Source organism: Oncorhynchus gorbuscha, linkage group LG18, assembly GCF_021184085.1.
Source record: "Oncorhynchus gorbuscha isolate QuinsamMale2020 ecotype Even-year linkage group LG18, OgorEven_v1.0, whole genome shotgun sequence".
Classification (NCBI taxonomy): Eukaryota; Metazoa; Chordata; class Actinopteri; order Salmoniformes; family Salmonidae; genus Oncorhynchus; species Oncorhynchus gorbuscha.
The window spans coordinates 26,732,378-26,752,632 of NC_060190.1; the positions used below are offsets into that span (position 1 = coordinate 26,732,378).

The window sequence follows — 20,255 nt, forward strand, 5'->3', positions numbered from 1 at the left end:
TGGAAATGAAAGAATGAGAATACCAATTACTGCCAAGTGATTAGCCTGGCTTGTGCTAGCAACGTTATTTTATTGTTTGGTCTAATGTGTTACACTTTTACATGAACAAGTATTATTACTAAAAGATGCACAGCCTTGAGGAAAGTTTGGTGAGCAGATTCAACATGAGCTCAAGAGGAATGGACTGCTGCTCGCAGACTTTACACGAGGTGATGATCCTGAACTCTCTGTCCTGATAGGAGCAGACTACTACTGGCAGATAGTCTCTCCACTTTGCTGGATACTAAACAGAGATGCTTGTTGCTTTAGAGAGCACTTTTGGATGGTCGGTGTAGGCACCAGTGATGGACGATACCATGTGGAGTTACCATGAAAATGCAAACGACTAGAACCCGAGACGACTACAGTTCAGACTGCACGAGATCGCAGATCGCATGGCAGACATCAAGAAAGCCTTTCTGCAGATATCCCTAGCTGAGAGACAGCGACTCCGTGAAAGTCCTGCGGGTCACCAAATGGAGAAAATTACTGAAGTGGAGCTGTGTGCTGATGATGACGAGTGGTATTTGGAGCAATACAAAACAGAATAACCAGGAGTTGTAGAGGGACAAAGAGTGACTCGATGTAGATTACTTAATTTCAAGTTCACGCAATGTTAGACTTACTCTGTGAGCATTTGCTTTGCAGTTGTATCGACTGCAGGCTTGGACCTCTGCAAGTGGATGACTCTACTGAGCTCAAAATAAAATGGGAGGAGAGTACAACAACTGACCACACGTTGGTGGCAGGGACACGGAGCAGTGCTGAAAATGTTAGGCTTAGTGTAGAAACAAGAAACCGATGACTTTGTTTGACCTCAGACCACTACTGTACATTCTAAAGCAAAAGGAGAACGCAAAGAGAAGGGTTTTGCAGTCATTTTGCATGCATCTTCGACCCTATTGGCTTCCTGACCCCCTTTACCAGGATCAAGTGTGTGTTCCAGGAAATGTGGGACTGACATGGGACTCGGCTTGGACAAATGAGTGACCACCGGATTTGACACTAGAATGTGTTCAGAACTACACCATCTTGCCATACCAAGGTGGTACAGAACAGACATGCAGCCTCAGAAAAACCACACCCTGAAACTAGACGTGTTCTGTGACAAGAGATTGTATCTTACCTGTAAGGTGTAACACAAAACAAGTCCAGGATTGCCCCTCTCCAGAAAATGACGATGGAGCTGTGATTGTTTGCTAGTCTCGCTCCAATCTGACCACACTGAAAAAATGGTACAAACACAGATCAGAGTGTGGACAGACTCGATGATTGTGCTGCATTGGCTTTGCAGTTCAGCTCAAAAATGGAAACCGTTTGTCGCAAACAGTGTCGGAGATCCAGTCCTTGACCAACCGAGAGTCCTGGTCACACAATGAAGGGAAAACAAATCCAGCAGATCTCTCTGAGGACAAACTGTTCAAAACCAAAAAAGCCAGCTATGGTGGAACGGACCTAGCGATCAGTCAGAGGAAGCTAATAAGGTACCCGGAAGAGGTGATCACAGAACTTAAGTCCAGTCACTGTAGAGCTCACTGTAAACAACACAGACATCACTGAGCCATTGTTGGAGCTCGATGGGTACAGCAAACCGAAAGGAGTGTTCACAGTGACTTCCTGGATATAGCGATTCACAGCCAATGCTCATACAGACACAAGGTGAACTGACTGCTGGCAAACTGTTTGAAGCAGAAAAGTACTGGCTCAAAGTAACACGTGTTTCAGTCAGGAGATCAAACTGCTGAATGCAGGAAAAAAACTAAACAATGACTGTGAAATCAAAAAACAAACTGTTCCTGGACAAGGAAGAACTACTCAATCTCGGAGGAAGAATGCCACATTCCAACATACCATTCAGAGAGCAGCACCCATTGGTTCTGCCCAGCAAACCCAGATACTCAGAAATGCTGATGTAGTACTATCATGAGAAGGTGATGCATTCTGGAATATCAGTCACTCTAGTGCAAATCAAAGATACTGGATCTTGTGTGCTAGTCAAGGGCACCATGGCTAGATGCACAATCTGCAAGAGATTCAAAGCAAAGGCCGGATAGCAGGACACTGCTTTTACCAAAAGACGAAATAACTGAATCCCCACCACAGATGTGGATCTTGCCGGATCGTTTTACGTGAAAGCAAATGGTTCTGTGTAGTCCTACATTGCGCTGTTCACTTGTGCTGTTCCCAGAGCAATAGATTTGGATCTGATCTCAGGTCAGTCAAGAGACATTTCATGTTAGGTTATGCAGAGTAACTCATTCTGACAATGCAAAAACGTTCAAGGGAGGTGGTCAGGACTTGAAAGATCTGTAGAAATCAATAAAATATCTCCCAACTCTTGGAGTTCTTCTCAGAAAGAGGCATTGCCTGGAGGATCATCATCGGCAAGTGAGCAGCCTGGCGGGGCAGATTCTGTGAGACTCGTCAGATCAGTCAAAACATGCCTGAGAAGTTCTCGAGAGCTTCACTCAACTTTTGAAGAAATGTACACACAAAATATGAAAATGCACTCACTACTGTAAATCGCTCTGGACAAGAGCGCCTGCTAAATTACAAAAATGTAAATGTAATGTGCACAGTCCTGACGGGTTGAAGCAATCCTAATCTCTAGGCCTCTGACCTTCAAGTATTGAAGTGATTGAACCACAACTCCTGACACCAGCCCACTTCCTGGCGCACAAGCTATTTCCGAATGATGCTCAACAAGGTAGGAAAAGACATGCAGATGTAAGTACAGGCAGAGACTTGTGACCAGCTTCTGGAACGGCTGGCGAAGAGACTACTTGCTGGACTTAGTCAGCACACAGCCCACCACACTAAAAGTGGGTGATGTTTGCACTCATCGGAGAAGATGACACCCAGACAAACCTGGAAACTAGGGAAGATCAAGTAACTTTTTCCAGGCCTAGTTAGGTCATGTTCAGTTTGTGCTACCTCGGGGACATTGTTGAGACCTATTCGGTCGAATTAGGTGAACAGTTGTTTATTGGGGGGTTGTGGTAACTTGAATGGGTTACGGAGTTAAGTTTTACAGTTAATTCATTGATTATTTACAGTTATTTACAATTACACTTGTAAATATTACATTTCATGTAATGGAGATTGAGAACTATCTGTTTTGGATTACGCTATTGACTGCAAGTACCAGAATGGATTTGCGACAGGAAGTGATGAGAATGCTCCAGCTATAAACAAGTGACGTGATTAGCCTGGCTTGCACTAACAACTTTCTTTATTGTTTTGAACTGTCTAAAGTGGTGAAATGCAGCGTGAACAAGTACTATAAGCTTTAATCTTATACCTGACGTCTCAAGTCATTACTTTGAAGATAGCTTTACTATATTACGAGTGTGTGTGTGTCTTCAACCTAACTTGCAGTTGTTTTTTTGTTGTTTCAGACATACAATCTTACAGAAACTGCTGCAGGGCCACCGACGCATAAATCAAAATAGCTAGCAGAATACCGCTGTTTTCAGTTGCAACATGTCTGCGTGTTTCAATGGGATCTAAATGAAATCTCCAAATTTGTGATTCTGTACGTGTCCCTGAACAGGCCTGGGTGGCACGTGCGTGAACGTGGGCTGCATCCCCAAGAAGCTGATGCACCAGACAGCCCTGCTCGGGACGTCCATGCAGGACGCCCGCAAGTTTGGCTGGGAGGTGCCTGAGGAGACAGGTAGCGTCTGTTAGGTTACTGTGTCTAGTTAGGTTGCTGTGTCTGTATTGGCCACCTCATCCAAAGTTGTATGCTTCTAAGGATATTTGGAACAGAGCCACGGTCAGTGCTAGGCATGAAACATGAGGTGTAAGAGTACACTTTAAAAAAATTTTTTTAAACATTCAACATATAATGAAGAGTTCAAAATGTAATACTTCTGGCTGAGTACTTTTTCAGTAAGGGTAATAAATGACTAAATACACTTTAAAATAATTATTTTTTAACATTTTTGTTGACGTTGTCATTCTGGTCTGGTTTCCAGTGAAGCACAACTGGGAGACGATGAAGACAGCAGTGAACAACTACATTGGCTCATTGAACTGGGGCTACCGGGTGGCACTACGCGACAAAAATGTCAACTACGTCAACTCCTACGCAGAGTTCATCGAGCCACACAAAATCAAGGTTGGCACCCTATACATTTATAAGCAAATGTCTAACCATGGTTATTTTCTGATGCGTTTTAATTTTGAATTGACTTGCCTTCCATTTTCATACTTAATTTACTGCCTTCCATTTTCATACTGAATTGATTGTCTTCTAATGGTTAAAATTGATAAACTTTTTTTTTTTAGATGCACGGCACAATGTATTCTGAAACTGGATAGAAACTGTGTTAGTTCCTTGGCTTATCGTAAACAAACCCCAAAGATATGTAATGACTCCATACAAACACACATCACAACACAGTACAGCAGCTCGTGGACGGTTTCAAACCACACCCTTGAATTGATGCATCGATTAATTTAAACCATACTGTAGGATTGACGCAACAGACTGGGATACGCTGGGTGACTTAAAACGACTATTCTTTCAGTGTGTAAGAGAGCGTTTGACACCCTACTTCCCCTCAGGCGACCAACAAGCGAGGAAAGGAGACCTTCCACACAGCAGCTAAGTTTATCCTGGCGACGGGCGAGAGGCCGCGTTACCTGGGCATCCCCGGAGACAAAGAGTACTGCATCACCAGGTGAGACCACCCCCTCCCCAATTGCTCAGACGTTGCATGCCAATGGTTGTGTACCACGTCATTGACGGTGCCGTCAGGCACCAGATTGTTCTAACATAAGATGTGGGTTGCTGATAGGTAAAATACCTATCCAGATCTGGCATGCATCAGCAACACCTGGACAGAGTAATGTGCCCATTATTTAACCCACAATCCAATTTGACTGCTGTCCAGCCAGTGGAAAGCCCTCATTATTCAATCAACACAATAATATAGTGTATTCAGAAAGTATGCAGACCCCTTGACACTCTCCACAGTTTGCCTTATTCTAAAATCAACTATTTTTTTCCCCCCTCATCAATCAACACACAATATCCCATAATGACAAAGCAAAAACTTATATAATATATATATATATATATATAATGTTTTGCAAAAGTATTCAGACCCTTTACTCAGTACATTGTTGACGCACCTTAGGCAGAGATTACAGCCTTGGGTATGACGCTACAAGCTTGGCACACCTGTATTTGGGGAGTTTCTCCCATTCCTCTCTGCATATTCTCTCAAGCTCTGTCAGGTTGGATGGGGAGTGTCGCTGCACAGCTTTTTTCAGGTCTCTCCAGAGATATTCGATCTGGTTGAAGTCCAGGCTCTGGCTGGGCCACTCAAGGACATTCAGAGACTTGTCCTGAAGCCAATCCTGAGTTGTCTTGGCTGTGTGTTTTGGGTCCTTGTCCTGTTGGAAGGGGAACCATCACCCCAGTCTGAGGTCCTGAGAGCTCTGGAGGAGGTTCTCATCAAGGATCTCTGTCCTTTCCACAGAGGAACTCTGGAGCTCTGTCAGTAACCATTGGGTTCTTGGTCACCTCCCTGACAAAGGCCCTTCTCCCCCGATTGCTCAGTTTGGCCGGGAAGCCAGCTCTAGGAAGAGTCTTGGTGGTTCCAAACTTCTTCCATTTTAAGATTGGTGGAGGCCACTGTGTTCTTGGGAACTTTCCTAGATCTGTGCCTCGACACAATCCTTAAACGGAGCGCTACGGAATATTCCTTTGACCTCATGGCTTGGTTTTTGCTCTGACATGCACTGTCAACTGTGGGACCTTATGTATATCCACCTAAGCTCAATTTCAGGTCTCATAGCAAAAGGTCTGAAGACTTATGGAAATAAGGTATTTCTGTTTGACATTTTTTGGTAAATTTGCAAACATTTCAAAACCTGTTTTTTGTTTTGCCATTGAGGTATTGTGTGTAGATTGAGGGGGGGAAATCATTTAATCAGTTTTAGAATAAGGCTGTAACGTAACAAAATGTGGTATAAGCCAAAGGGTCTGACTACTTTCCGAATGCACTGTATAAACACACTGCAGGTGGTTTCATTAGTGTACACTGTAGTAAAACTATTTCCATCGGCATTAGAAACGGAAGTTTCTTATTGGACAAGTTAAGGTAACCCCCCTTCACTCAGAAAAAGCAAGTGAAATGTGGATGGGCATAACTTCTTGATTACTACCCATCCCGGATCCGGGAGCGCAATCATCGCCTGAAACTAATTAGCATAACGCAGCGGAATAAATATCCCTATAAAATCTTCTTATTTATGAAAATTACAAATGAAATATATTGAGACACAGCTTAGCCTTTTAATCACACGGTCATCTCAGATTTTCAAAATAATGCTTTACAGCCAACGCTAGACAAGCATTTGTGTAAGTTTATCATAGCCTAGCATAGCATTATGCCCTGCTAGCAGCAGGTAACATTTTCACAAGAATAAGAAAAGCAATCAAATTAAATAATTTACCTTTGAAGAACTACGGATGTTTTCACTCACGAGACTCCCAGTTGGATAGCAAATTTTTATATTTTTGTAGGCGAAATAGCTCCGTTTGCTCTTCACGTTTGGCTGAGAAATCGACTATTGGTCACTACAACGGCAAACTTTTTTCCCAAATTAGCTCCATAATATCGACAGAAACATGGCAAACGTTGTTTATAATCGATCCTCAAGGTGTTTTTCACATATCTATTCGATAGTATATCCGTCGGGACAATTGGTTTCTCATTAGAAGCGATTGGAATAATGGCTGCCTCTGTACTTTACGCAAGATTTTCTGTGGGAGCCATCATGTGACCACTTGCTCAATGTGGTCCCTTACGGCTATTCTTCAACATAAATGTGTAAAAATACGTCACAATGCTGTAGACATCTTGGGGATTACGTAGAAAGCGTAAGCTCATTCGTAGCCCATTCACAGCCATATAAGGAGTCATTGGCATGAGGCGGTTTCAAAAAATGCGGCACTTCCTGATTGGATTTTTATCTGGGTTTCGCCTGTAATATCTTTGCAGTTTTGGAAATGTTAGTGTTTTCTATCCAAAGCTGTCAATTATATGCATAGTCGAGCCTCTTGTGACAAAATATCTCGTTTTAAAACAGGAACGTTTTTTTTAAAATCCAAAAATGAAAATACTGCCCCACAGTCACAAAAGGATAAGGGATGTGGAACATTGCCATTAAGCTTGTGCACCGGAACACACACACACACACACACACACACACACACACACACACCTTCCCCAGGTGAGCTTAAATATCTAATTCCCATCACAGGAGGTCTTGTATCTCAGGTCATTCATTTAATAAGGCTATAATCTCCCACGTGTCTAAACACAGGTTGTCTAGAAGCTGAACCTCTTTGTGTTGGTGGGCTTTTGCTAACCTAAATGTCATAGGGACAGACCCTGGTATCCACACCCTGGTATCCATCTCTGTACCCTTTAAAGCAAATTGTATGCCTGATAGTTGTTTTGTGACTGAATACATTTTCAGAGTACATTCTTGTCGACTGGCGTCAAAGTTCACAGCCAGACCCATTTCAGACTACAACCAGTTGTAAGCTGAGCATTCTTTCAACAACAAAAAAGTTACTGGATTTTTCTGATTGTTAGTCCCAACGAATGGAAGGAGAGGGCAGCGGAGGGTCCGCCTCTCGTAGTCCCTGCTCTCGCCCTTCCTCCGGTGAGACTGATCAGAGGTCAGTCTTCCACCTGTATTTCTACCTCCTGCACAAATTAACGTTGTTTCTATGGCCAGAGAAAGTTAAATATTCCTTGATATTATTAAAACGGAAACAACGAGCCACTAAAAATAAAAATGCAAGCCTATCGATTGGCTACATATTCATTGCAGCTGCAGTGCTGGTTGGTTGGGAGAATGTAAATCGGGAGAAGCACGTTTTATGGTTAGTACAGTGTTTTATTAACTTTTTAAAAGAAAAAGAAATGCACACCTATTAAGACGAGGTGCTGGCTAGCGGAATAGAAACTTGAAAATAAAAGAGCCGCACACTCTAGAAGCACAGATGCAAAAATTTAATACCAATGTTTCGTATATACCCTGATGAAGACTGCTTGGCTGTCGAAACGTTGGTATTACATTTTTGCATCTGAGCTCCTAGAGTGTGCGGCTCTCTTTTATTTTCAAGTTATTAACTTTTTAAAACATGAAATCACTCACTCAGCAGCTCTTTTCTGCTTTCCTTGACAGTCTCTCTCTCTGATCATAGTTTTAAAAGTTCTAACATCTCACTTAGTATCAAACTTTGCCGTAGGAGCTGCAGGCACAGTGATTTTGAGCTATCCTAATCCGATTTGGCCAGCAATAGGTGCACTTGATTTAGCACTCCGGGTCGGCCAGGTTTCATACCTTGAGACAAATGAAATGCCTCTAAATGGGAACTATTCGCTTACCTGACACAGAGGGCCACTGAAACAAGTGAACCTACCACAAACTGCGTGGGACAAATTTTAAACAAATAGGAGCACAAGGCTTTATCGTTGGAATTTCTACAGAAATGTTTGGCAATCGACTAGGAATGCGACTAGGTTTGTGATCACTGGTCTAGTGAATGAATCTGACATTACAGGTATTTCACATACTAATCGCAGAAAGACTGGGAGAATTGTGACGTTTTTATACATTTTTAAGTGCATTATGGGTTTAAAAACGGAAGTGCACCCTACTATGGCTGATCTTCCCTTGTCTGTGGGTGTCTATGCTGCAGCGATGACCTGTTCTCGCTCCCCCACTGCCCCGGCAAGACCCTGGTGATCGGGGCATCCTACGTGGCACTGGAGTGCGGGGGTTTCCTTGCGGGCCTGGGCCTGGACGTGACGGTCATGGTACGCTCCATCTTGCTGAGGGGCTTCGACCAGGACATGGCCAACCGCGCCGGGGATCACATGGAAGAGCATGGTGTCAAGTTCCTCCGGAAGTACGTCCCAGTCAAGGTGAGCCAATGTGAGTTATCTACTACTAGACCTGGGTTCAAATAGTGTTTGAAGTCTTTCAAATACTATGAATGTTGCCTTAGCCTGGGTCAAGTTTGCACTCATGGGACTTTTCTATTGGTTCCCATTGCTACAGTTAAGCTTAATCATGCACGGCTAGTATTTGAAATGATTTCAATAGTATGTGAACTCAGGTACTACTACTACACCCTTTGTATCTTTACTCCGCTGTTCAGGGCTTTCTTTATGGCCTTTTTATGGTTCGGAAATGCCTGTGCTAAATTGTTCTGTCATCAGGGAAGTTGTGTAATATTTCGCTATTTATCGGAAGAGTCCTGTCATCAGATTAAGTCTAAAGTTCATGGATGTTAGTCTCTGAAGGTGAACTAAATTAAAAACCACAATCTTTCAGAGTGAAAGATGCCTTTAGTTCACCCGGCCTTGGCTATTATAGAGAATTTTGTAGCTAGATAGACCTTTTTTTCCCCCATACAATGAATTTTATATGTCAGGTGGAGGAGCTGGAGGCAGGCACTCCTGGGAGGCTGAAGGTGACAGCCAAGAGCACGGAGAGTGACGAGACCATCGAGGGAGAATACAACACTGTACGTACGCATTAAAGTCCCCTTAAGCCCCAATAGCCAAAGTAAATCTGTGAAATGAAACCAATACTGTTACTTAAATCTGCGAACAAAGTACTTTAACATATTGAATTAGGCATTATCAAACTCTGCATGATTATCAGTCTTTGAGCCTTCACTATAAGATGTTTTGTCCAGCAAAATTGAGTCATTCTTGCTCTGTAGGGATGACTGGTTTTATTTTTTGGGTGAATGGTCCCTTTAACACGGTGACTTTCTTGTCCTCCCTCAGGTGTTGATAGCCGTGGGGCGTGACGCGTGTACAGGCAAGATCGGCCTGGATCAAGCCGGAGTCGAAGTCAACCCCAAGTAAGTTTAACTTAGGGATAGGTGTCCCTTCAGACAGAACAGTTGTAAATCATTCAGCGTTGTGTGTCACGATCGCGGAAAGTTTAAATTCATGTTAATAAACTGCACTGTCCAATTTACAGTAGCTATTACTGGAAAAAAATGCCATGCTATTAGTTGAGCTCCCAACAACAAAACACTTTTTTTCACTACGTTAGGTTTGATCAATTCACCTCTGAAGGTGAAATGTGTACTTAAATCAGAGCAAGATTTCAGAATGTATCATCCGTAGGGTCCCAGCGATAACATCAAGTGTCGTTTTGTTAGATAAAATGTCTTTTTCATTTTCTACAAATATCCATATAAGCATGCACGATCAATATTGTATTTCCATTCATTAAATTTGCGAAGAAAGGAATCGGTGAAAATCTAACCCTAAACGTTGTTTCAACCAGTCAAATCGCATTTCGATGTATTCCTCAGAGATCCTAGAACGTAACCAGACTTCACTATATTATTAGGACTGTAGTATATCCTATCGGACATCAAATTTGTTCAGAGAGCAACACTTTCATGGCACGCCGATGACGCGGGCGGTCTTCACATGATTGACTTTAACTTTGGAAAATAAGCACCAATCGGGGTCAAACAAAGCTAGCTAGATAGCCAATGAGCGGGGCTTTACGGGAGTATGTGGAAACCCAGTATCTGTCGCAAAATGTTGCTGCTAACCTTATCCTTTTGGACAAATATTTAAGAGCATGGAGAGTTATGAAAACGGGGTGTTTTGCAAATGTTGAACTTATAATATGGCTACTAATACTGGAAAAGCTAAATCAAAGCCCAAGTATACAGATTTGACTATTCTTGCAGACAAATTTAATGTGAATGTAAATTGTCTCCTTCACGATTTGCCCAAATGTACCTGGGTGACTTCACACTAAATGTCATGTAGTTTGCTCATACTTCAAATTATCCGTCTGAGACTTTGCACATACACTGCCATCTTGTGGTCACCATCGCAATTACAACCAGAGTGATGGCTAGATGTAGGGACCTTCCTGTTGCATTTCAAAGGTGGTGGTAGAAAACAACTGGTTGTTTTTTGTCTTTGTATTTTCTTCTACCAGATCTATTGTTATATTCTCCTACATTCCTTTCACATTTCCACAAACTTCAATGTTTCCTTTCAAATGGTACCAAGAATATGCATATGCTTCGGGGGCTGAGCTACAGGCAGTTAGATTTGGGTATGTAATTTTAGGCAAAAAAAACAAGTTTAAGTAAAAACATTTCCTTAACCTATTGCGACGAGCAATCCCGTATCCGGGATCCTATTTATAGCCTCAAGCTCATTACCATAAGGCAACGTTAACTATTCATGAAAATCGCAAATGAAATGAAATAAATATATTGGCTCTCAAGCTTAGCCTTTTGTTAACACTGTCATCTCAGGTTTTCAAAATATGCTTTTGAACCATAGCTAAACAAGCAATTGTGTAAGAGTATTGATAGCCTAGCATAGCAGTAAGCCTGGCATTCAGCATGCAACATTTTCACAAAAACAAGAAAAGCATTAAAATAAAATTTACCTTTGAAGAACTTCAGATGTTTTCAATGAGGAGACTCTGTTAGATAGCAAATGTTCAGTTTTTCCAAAAAGATTATTTGTGAAGGACAAATCACTCAGTTTTGTTCATCACGTTTAGGTAAGAAAAAACCTGAAAATTAAGTCATTACAACGCAAACTTTTTTCCAAATTTAACTCCATAATCTCGACAAAAACATGGCAAACGTTGTTTAGAATCCATCCTCAAGGTGTTTTTCACATATCAATCGATGATAAATCATTCGTGGCAGTTTGGTTTCTCCTCTGAAGAAATGGAACGCGCATGGACCTGGAGATTACGCAATAATTTCGACGCAGGACACCGGGCGGACACCTGGTAAATGTAGTCTCTTATGGTCAATCTTCCAATGATATGCCTACAAATACTTCACAATGCTGCAGACACCTTGGGGAAACGACAGAAAGTGCAGGCTCATTCCTGGCACATTCACAGCCATATAAGGAGACATTGGAACACTGCGCCTTCAGAATCTGGGGCATTTCCTGTATGAAATTTCATCTTGGTTTCGCCTGTAGCATTAGTTCTGGGGCACCCACAGATATCTTTGCAGTTTTGGAAACGTCAGAGTTTTCTTTCCAAAGCTGTCAATTACATGCATAGTTGAGCATCTTTTCATAACAAAATATCTTGTTTAAAACGGGAACGTTTTTTATCCAAAAATTAAGAGCGCCCCCTATCTCGAAGGAGTTAACTTTCCTTTTATTTTCTTCTATTCTCTCTTTTCATTCATGCACCCTCGCGACTGTCACCAATGAGACGCAGACAAGGGTGTGTGTGCACACGCCTGTACCTTTAAGGCTCTCTACAGTCATGGTGATTCAGCACTATTGCCTCACCAGATGTGTGTGTGTGTGAGAACTGAACGGGGGGGGGGTTTTGTGGGGATAAGAGTTTTTGTGTTCGTGCTTTTTTGTGCTGTTACATTGGGACGTAACGGTATCTAAAAAATCTCAAGCTTCTTTAAAATATTGTTAACCGGATTGATTGAGGAAGAAGTGATTTCATGGGGTTTGTAACATGCAGTTCGGTTATGAATGGGTCAGCCCTACAGAGTGCTCTCTCGGCCAACGGGATTAAGCAAGCGCATGAGCCAGGCTTAGGAGTGTGTGTGCCTTAGTCAGTCATATGCCTCAGTCATATGACCTGGTCCCTAGCAGCATTTAAGGACATGAATGTGTAGTTCATACATGCATAATCTGAGAAGAATGACTGTTTTACCTCAATTAGCTACGAAATCCGTAGTTTGAAAGTGACTGTTTACTGGAAGCTGCGCAGTGCCATTTTCCTTACATTTTCCCCCACGTGGGCCAGCCCCCTAGCAATTCATGTTCCAGCCAATGAGGTTCAGCACCTCGCCATTTGAGTGAGAACTAGACCGATGCGCACACACAGCAGAGCGAGAGAGAGCAATGACGTGATGCACATATGTGACGTAGCACACAGATTTCGGTGACCACTTTTGGCTCGTGAGTGCTCCTTTCAGAACTACTGGCAAAAAAAATATACAAACATAACGGAGAATCTCTTTAACATGGGGCTGACTGACACACAGTTTAAGGTGCACCAGGTTCGGCCTCTCGGTTACACTACATGAGTGTAGCTTACCAGGCTTGGCTAAAGCGACCCAAGTCAGGTGGACTTTGAGTTTGGTATCAACCAGACTTGTAGTTTACATGTGTATTTTTACATAGCTGTTACTGAGCATTTGTCTTTTGCCAAGATAATCCGTCCACATGACGGGTGTGGCATATCAAGAAGCTAATTCAACAGCATGATCAATTACACAGGTGCACCTTTTGCTGGGGACAATAAAAGGCCATTAAAAGGCAGTTTTGTTACACAACACAATGCCACCTCAAGTTGAAGGAGCGTGCAATTGGCATGACTTGGCTGACTGCAGGAATTGAATGTTAATTTCTCAACCATAAGCAGCCTCTGTTGTTTTTAGAGAATTTAACAGCAAGTCCAACAAGCCTCACAACCGCAGACAATGTGTAACCATGCCAGCCCAGGAACTCCACATCTGACTTCAGCTGCAGGATCGCCTGGGACAAGCTACCCGGACAGCTGATGGAACTGTAGGTTTGTACAATTGAAAAGTTTCTGCACAAACTGTCAAACAGTCTCAGGGAAGCTCATCTGCATGCTCGTCGACCTCACCAGGGCCTTGACCTGACTGCAGTTCGTCGTCTTAATCGACTTCAGTGGGCAAATGCTCACCTTCGATGGCTACTGGCACGCTGAAGAAGTGTGCTCTTCGCGGATGAATCCCTGTACTGGGCAGACGGTGGCGTGTGGGCGAGACGTTTGCTGACGTCAACATTGTGAACAGAGTACCCCATGGTGGAAGTGGTGTTATGGTATGGTTAGGCGTAAGCTATGGACAACAAACAAAATAGCATTTTATCGATGGCAATTTAAATACTGTGACGACATCTGTGACATGATCTTGAGGCCAATTGTCGTGCCATTTCATCTGCCTGTTTCTGCATGATAATGCATGGCCCATGTCACAAGGATCTGTACTCAACTCCTGGAAGCTGAAAATGTCCAAGTTCTTCTATGGCCTGCATACTAACCAGAGATGTCACCCATTGAGCAGGCTTGGGATGCTCTGGATCGACGTGTACGACCGTGTGTTCCAGTTCCCTCCAATGTCCAGCAACTTCGCATAGCCAATGAAAAGGACTGGGACAACATTCCAAAAGCCACAACTAGCAGCTTGATCAACTCTATGCGAAGGAGATGCGTCACGCAGCATAAGGGAAATATAGATAATGGATGGATTTCTGATCTACCTCCCTACTTTTCTTAGGTACAGTGTCTGTGACCAACCGCTGCCTATCTGTATTCCCAGTCATGTGAAATCCATAGATTAGGGCCTAATGCTGTTATTTAAATTGACTGATGTCTTCATTTGAACTGTAACTGAGTATCTTTGAAATTGTTGCATTTTTATACATTATTGTTCAGTGTATATGCAGGTCTCATTTGTGCTACATGACTGTCGTTGATGATGAATCATCCTCATCGTTGTTGAATACTTTGTCTCTGTTTTTGTGATGGCAAGATCTTAGCCCCACCCAGACAGTCAGTACCATTCTTCATGGCCACAACCTAGGGCTGGGCGCTATGCCCTATTTGAATATACCGCTAATGATGCATGGGCCAGTTGGTGTTTTTACTTGACCTTCTATGACGATATTTTTGTTTGTTAAATGTGATATGCAACTCCGTTTTGCTTCTTGAGTAGTCTTCCTCTCCTCCTGCATGCCGCTTCCCACCATGCCTTGCCCGCTGTCACTCAAGGAGAGAGCAGTTTGTTGACCATTGATTCACGAGCACGTTCTTGCCGTTCACTCCGCATGGTCCGATGCCACAAGATGTTTGTGTGAGCATGTCAACATCTTGTTGCAGCTATATGGCAGTTCATATGCTGCAGGGGCTGGGAGACTAGTCAGGATCGAGGGAAAGATGAACGGAACAAAGTACAGAGATCCTTGAAGAGAACCTGCTCCAGACCTCTCAGGACCTCAGACTGGGGTGAAAGTTCACCTTCCAACAGGAAAACGACCCTAAGCACACAGTGAAGACAACCCAGGAGTGGCTTCTGAATGTCCTTGAGGGGCCCAGCCAGAGGCTGGACTTGATCCCGATCTGAAATCTCTTTCAACCTGAGAGCTGGAGAGGATCTGCAGAGAATGAGAGAAACTCCTCAAATATAAACTCAACAAAAAAAGAAACTTCCCTTTTTCAGGACCCTGTCTTTCAACGATCATTTGTAAAAATCCAAATATCTTCACTGTAAAGGGTTTAAACACTGTTTCCCATGCTTGTTCAATGAACCACAAGCAATTAATGAACACGCACCTGTGGAATTATGATTTTATACATTCTAATTAATTCCATACAATTGTGTTTCAGGGTGGAATATTCTAATCATTCAATTAACCAGTTGGATATAGGGGGCGCTATTTTATTTTTTTGGATGAAAAACATTCCCGTTTTAAACCAGATATTTTGTCACGAAAAGATACTCGACTGTGCATATAATTGACAGCTTTGGAAAGAAAACACTGACGTTTCCAAAGCGGCAAAGATATTGTCTGAGTGCAACAAAACTGATGTTACAGGCGAAACCCAGATAAAAATCCAATCAGGAAGTGCTGCGTTTTTTGAAACCGCCTCATGCCAATGACTCCTTATATGGCTGTGAAGGAGCTAGGAGTCAGCTTACGTTTTCCCCCAAGGTGTCTACAGCATTGTGACGTATTTGTAGGCATATCATTGGAAGATTGACCATAAGAGACTACATCTACCAGGTGGTCGCTTGGTGTCCTCAGTTGCAATTATTGTGTTATCTCCAGCTGCAGTATTTTTCCATTTGCTTCTGATGAGAAGCCAACTGCCAACACTGATATATTATCGAATAGATATGTGAAAAACACCTTGAGGATTGATTCTAAACAACGTTTGCCATGTTTCTGTCGATATTATCGAGCTAATTTGGAAAGAAGTTTGGCGTTGTAAGTGACTGCATTTTCCGGTCTTTTTCTTAGCCAAACTTGATGAACAAAACGGAGCTATACAAATATACACAAATAATATTTTGGGAAAAAAATGAACATTTGCTATTCGTCATTGAAAACATCCGAAGTTCTTCAAAGGTAAATTATTTTATTTGAATGCTTTTCTTGTTTTTGTGAAAATGTTGCCTGCTGAATGCTAGGCTTAATGCTATGCTAGGCTATCAATACTCTTACACAAATCCTTGTGTAGCTTTGGTTGAAAAGCATATTTTGAAAATCTGAGATGAGTGTTAACATAAGGCTAAGCTTGTGTTAGAATATATTCTATTTCATTTCATTTGCGATTTATGGAAATGAGCTTGAGGCTATGATTACGCTCCCGGATACGGGATTGCTCGTCGCTAGAGGTTAATGCAGCTGGTGGCCACACCAGATACCCCCCCCCTTTTGTTCAGGGACATATTATTCCATTTCTGTTAGTCACATGTCAGTGGAACTTATTCAGTTTGTCTCAGTTTTTGAATCTTGTTCTGTTCATGCAAATATTTAAATACTTTAAGTTTGCTGAAAATTAACACCGTTGACCGTGTGAGGATGTTCCTGTTTTTTTTGCTGAGTTTAGGTGTGCCAAGCTTGTAAACTCATACCCAAGAATACGCAAGGCTGTAATCGCTGCCAAAGGTGCTTCAACAAAGTACTGAGTAAAGGGTCTGAATAGTTATCTAAATGTGATATTTTATTTTTATACAGTTGCACACATTTCTAAACTTATTTTTGCTTTGTCATAATGGGGTATTGTGTGTAGATTTTGGGGGGGTAAATTTAATCAATTTTAGAATAAGGCTGTAACGTAACATAATGTGGAAAAAGTCTAGGTCTGAATTCTTTCCGAATGCACTGTATATGGTATTTTCTTTACTTAAATAATGCACCATTAAAAAGTGTGACCCGAACACCCTCTTATTGGTTTACCCTCAATCATGGAACCGTGTTGTTCTTTACATAGATATTTCTCAACCGGGAAACACACAACCACTCTTTTGTCAACATCCTGTGGTCACATTACATAATTCTTTCACATCACACTGAGAAATGTCTGTCGCAAGATCTGATTCTTTCATTTGCGAACATTTTCACCAAATAGTCTTAGCTTAATGTAGAATGCACGTTGGGAATGCTAAAATATTTACTTTGTTTGTATTCCACTTAATTGTCAAGTGGGATTTATTGACCAAATTCTGTACTTGTTGGACCTCTCACTTTACTCTGTTCTCCAATCAGTTCCTATGATGCCCTAAACATTTTTCAATCCGTCCACTGGATAATAAAGGTCAAATAGATTGGTGCGTATGTGTTCTGCAAACTGTGCTTATACATGTATGTGTAATAAGTCTTGACCAGGGATCTGCAACTTGTGGCTCCATGGGGATCTATAATAGTCAAATAGATACTTGCAACTGGAAACTATTTTCTACAGTTTTTCACCTTGGGTTTGTACAGTTTAATGTTGTCAAGGGGGAGAAAACATGTGTATGGCACTAACAGAACAGTATCTGACTATTTGCCAGTCATTTTACCCTAGCTAAGCTTCCACTCTTCCTCCCCCAGGAACGGTAAGGTTCCGGTGAACGACGAGGAACAGACCAACGTGCCGCACATCTACGCCATCGGAGACATCCTGGAGGGCAAGTGGGAGCTGACACCCGTGGCCATCCAGGCCGGAAAGCTGCTGGCACGCCGGCTGTACGCGGGAGCCTCGCTCAAGGTAATTATTGGACAGCGGGCCTCGATTCACCCCCCCCTGGGAGTTAACATGCTTTTCTATTGATAGACCATGGCAGTTTGTCAGTGTGACTCTTCTCTCTGTTGTCCCTCTGCTTTTAATAAGATTGGCTTTTGTTGCTTTCAAGTTCAAATCTTAATGTTGGCCCTCGTTGATGTTATATGGTGGGGCTTTTGCTCTCCACCTAAAATGTAAAAGGAGAAACCATGTAAACAATTTCCCAAGCTTCTATCGTCATACTGTAGTATATTCTGTCTGGTGAACCTCCAATGTGACTCCACCTGGTAAAGACTGTAAATTGTCATGTCTTGTTGTTTATTATTAACTGCGGTTGAATGTTGTTGTGTGCAGTGTGACTACGTAAACGTTCCCACCACTGTGTTCACCCCTCTGGAGTATGGCGCCTGTGGGCATTCTGAGGAGAAAGCTATTGAGCTGTACGGCCAAGACAACTTGGAGGTAGCTGCTGACGCAACACACAGACACACAGACACAGAGCCCACTTCCAGCCTAGTGGTGCCACATCACACACTTCCTTGCACTGAATGTTATAGACCAAAATCAACTGACATTTAGGTTCTGCTCCAATCTCCAATATGCATTGTAGCATACCAATTTAAATGTGGATATTGACTTGCCAGCTATTAAACGGTGATACCGATCATATACTCAGTGGTCAGTTTATTAGGTACACCACCCCGTTCGCAAATGGTTCGCTCCTACAGAGTGACTCATTCAGTTACTGTTCGATTGAATGTTAGAATGGGCAAAACTAGTGACCTAAGCGACTTTGAGCATGGTTGAGCGTTGTCAGGCGCACCGGTTACAGTACCTCAGAAACGGACATGTCCTGGGCTTTTCACGCACAGGAGCGTGACAAACAAAACCACAACATGCAGTCCTGTGGGCGAAAACAACACATTGATAAGAGGTTGAAGGAGAACGGCAAGAATCGTGCAAGCTAACGGGCGGGCCACAAACAGGCAAGTAACGGCGCAGTTAGTGGTGTGCAGAACGGAATCTCGGAGCCACACAACTCCGTCGGTCCTTGTCACGACTGGTCTATTGGCGGCAGACACCCACACCGGGCTCCTCCGCTGTCAGCTAAAAACAAGAAGCGGCTCCAGTGGTCATGCTATCACCAACACTGGACAATTGAGAGGTGGACAAACTTTACCTGGTCCGATGAATCCTGGTTCCGTCATGCTAATGGCTGAGTCACGATTTGGCATAAGCAGCATGAGTCCATAGCCCCATCCTGCCTGGCGTCAAATGTATAGGCCGGTGGCTGTGGTCATGTTGTGGGGAATGTTTTCCTGGCACAGGTCCCTTGATACCAATTGAGCAACATTTCCGTGTCCTGAAATTCCTGTTCTGGAAGCAATGGGGGGGGGTCCGACCAGTACTAGATGGGTGTACCTTATAAAATGTCCACTGACTGTATAAAACTATCATATATACGTGTGTATATATATGAATTATGCGGCTAACGTATCACAGGTTAATGTTGTAGTGTTAGTGTACATAAGATAAGAACTTTACATTTTGTGTTGAAATGGATCCCACTGCTGACACCGTACTGTAACATGCTGTTAGAATGACAAAAAAAAACAAAGGTCAAGTTCAATACCGGTAATACTGTTATAAATGGGGCCCTGTGTTTTGTGCAATCATGTGACACAGCAGGATTTGATCCTGTATTTTAAGCCTTATCCAGACATGAGAAATGCCCATTAAATGAAAGGTATTGTCTGAGGATGGTGCTGGACCATCTGGCATAAAAAGAAAAGGTGACAGTTTGAATGTAAAAAAATAATGGTTCAATACAATAAACATGTCACACAGAACACAGGGCCTAGTTATAACACCACACTCTAGAAACATACATGCATGACACTTTTAATGCAAGTTATTCTGCCCTTTCTGTACGTGTGTGTATTTAACGTGTGTCCTTAACTGTGTAGGTGTACCACAGTCTCTTCTGGCCTCTGGAGTTCACTGTCCCCGACAGGGACAACAACAAGTGCTACTCCAAGATCATCTGCAATAAACTGGACAATGTAGGAACCCTCCCCTCTCCTAACTCACCTGACTACCTGTTTGATTCATGGACACTGCAATTGTCACTTGCTGTGTAGAGTTAAAAAATTCTCACATTGAAAACTTCTAGGAAACCCGGAAAATGATTTTTTTGGGGGAGGAACAAAAATCTTCCACCCTTGTCTCTGGTCAAGAAGCTATGTGAACACTTTATCACTTGACACCATATTTCTGAAAGCTGTTCTAGAATAACAGTGGACATGCATGTCGAATTCAATAGCCATATTGAAGAAGAATGCAAGTTCTGATATGCAGGGTCTGGCTAACATAACAAACTAGTAGAT

General features: G+C 42.5%; 1 protein-coding gene across 1 annotated transcript in view; it reads left to right on the plus strand.

Moving 5' to 3' along the window:
- LOC124002569 (thioredoxin reductase 1, cytoplasmic-like) overlaps positions 1-20,255 on the plus strand; it is a 36,571-nt gene that overhangs the window by 14,417 nt on the left and 1,899 nt on the right. The window contains 9 exon segments of the mRNA XM_046310056.1: positions 3,593-3,715; positions 4,020-4,162; positions 4,612-4,727; positions 8,774-8,999; positions 9,512-9,604; positions 9,873-9,949; positions 17,697-17,853; positions 18,223-18,330; positions 19,836-19,931. Of these exon segments, the coding sequence (XP_046166012.1) occupies positions 3,593-3,715; positions 4,020-4,162; positions 4,612-4,727; positions 8,774-8,999; positions 9,512-9,604; positions 9,873-9,949; positions 17,697-17,853; positions 18,223-18,330; positions 19,836-19,931 (1,139 nt within the window).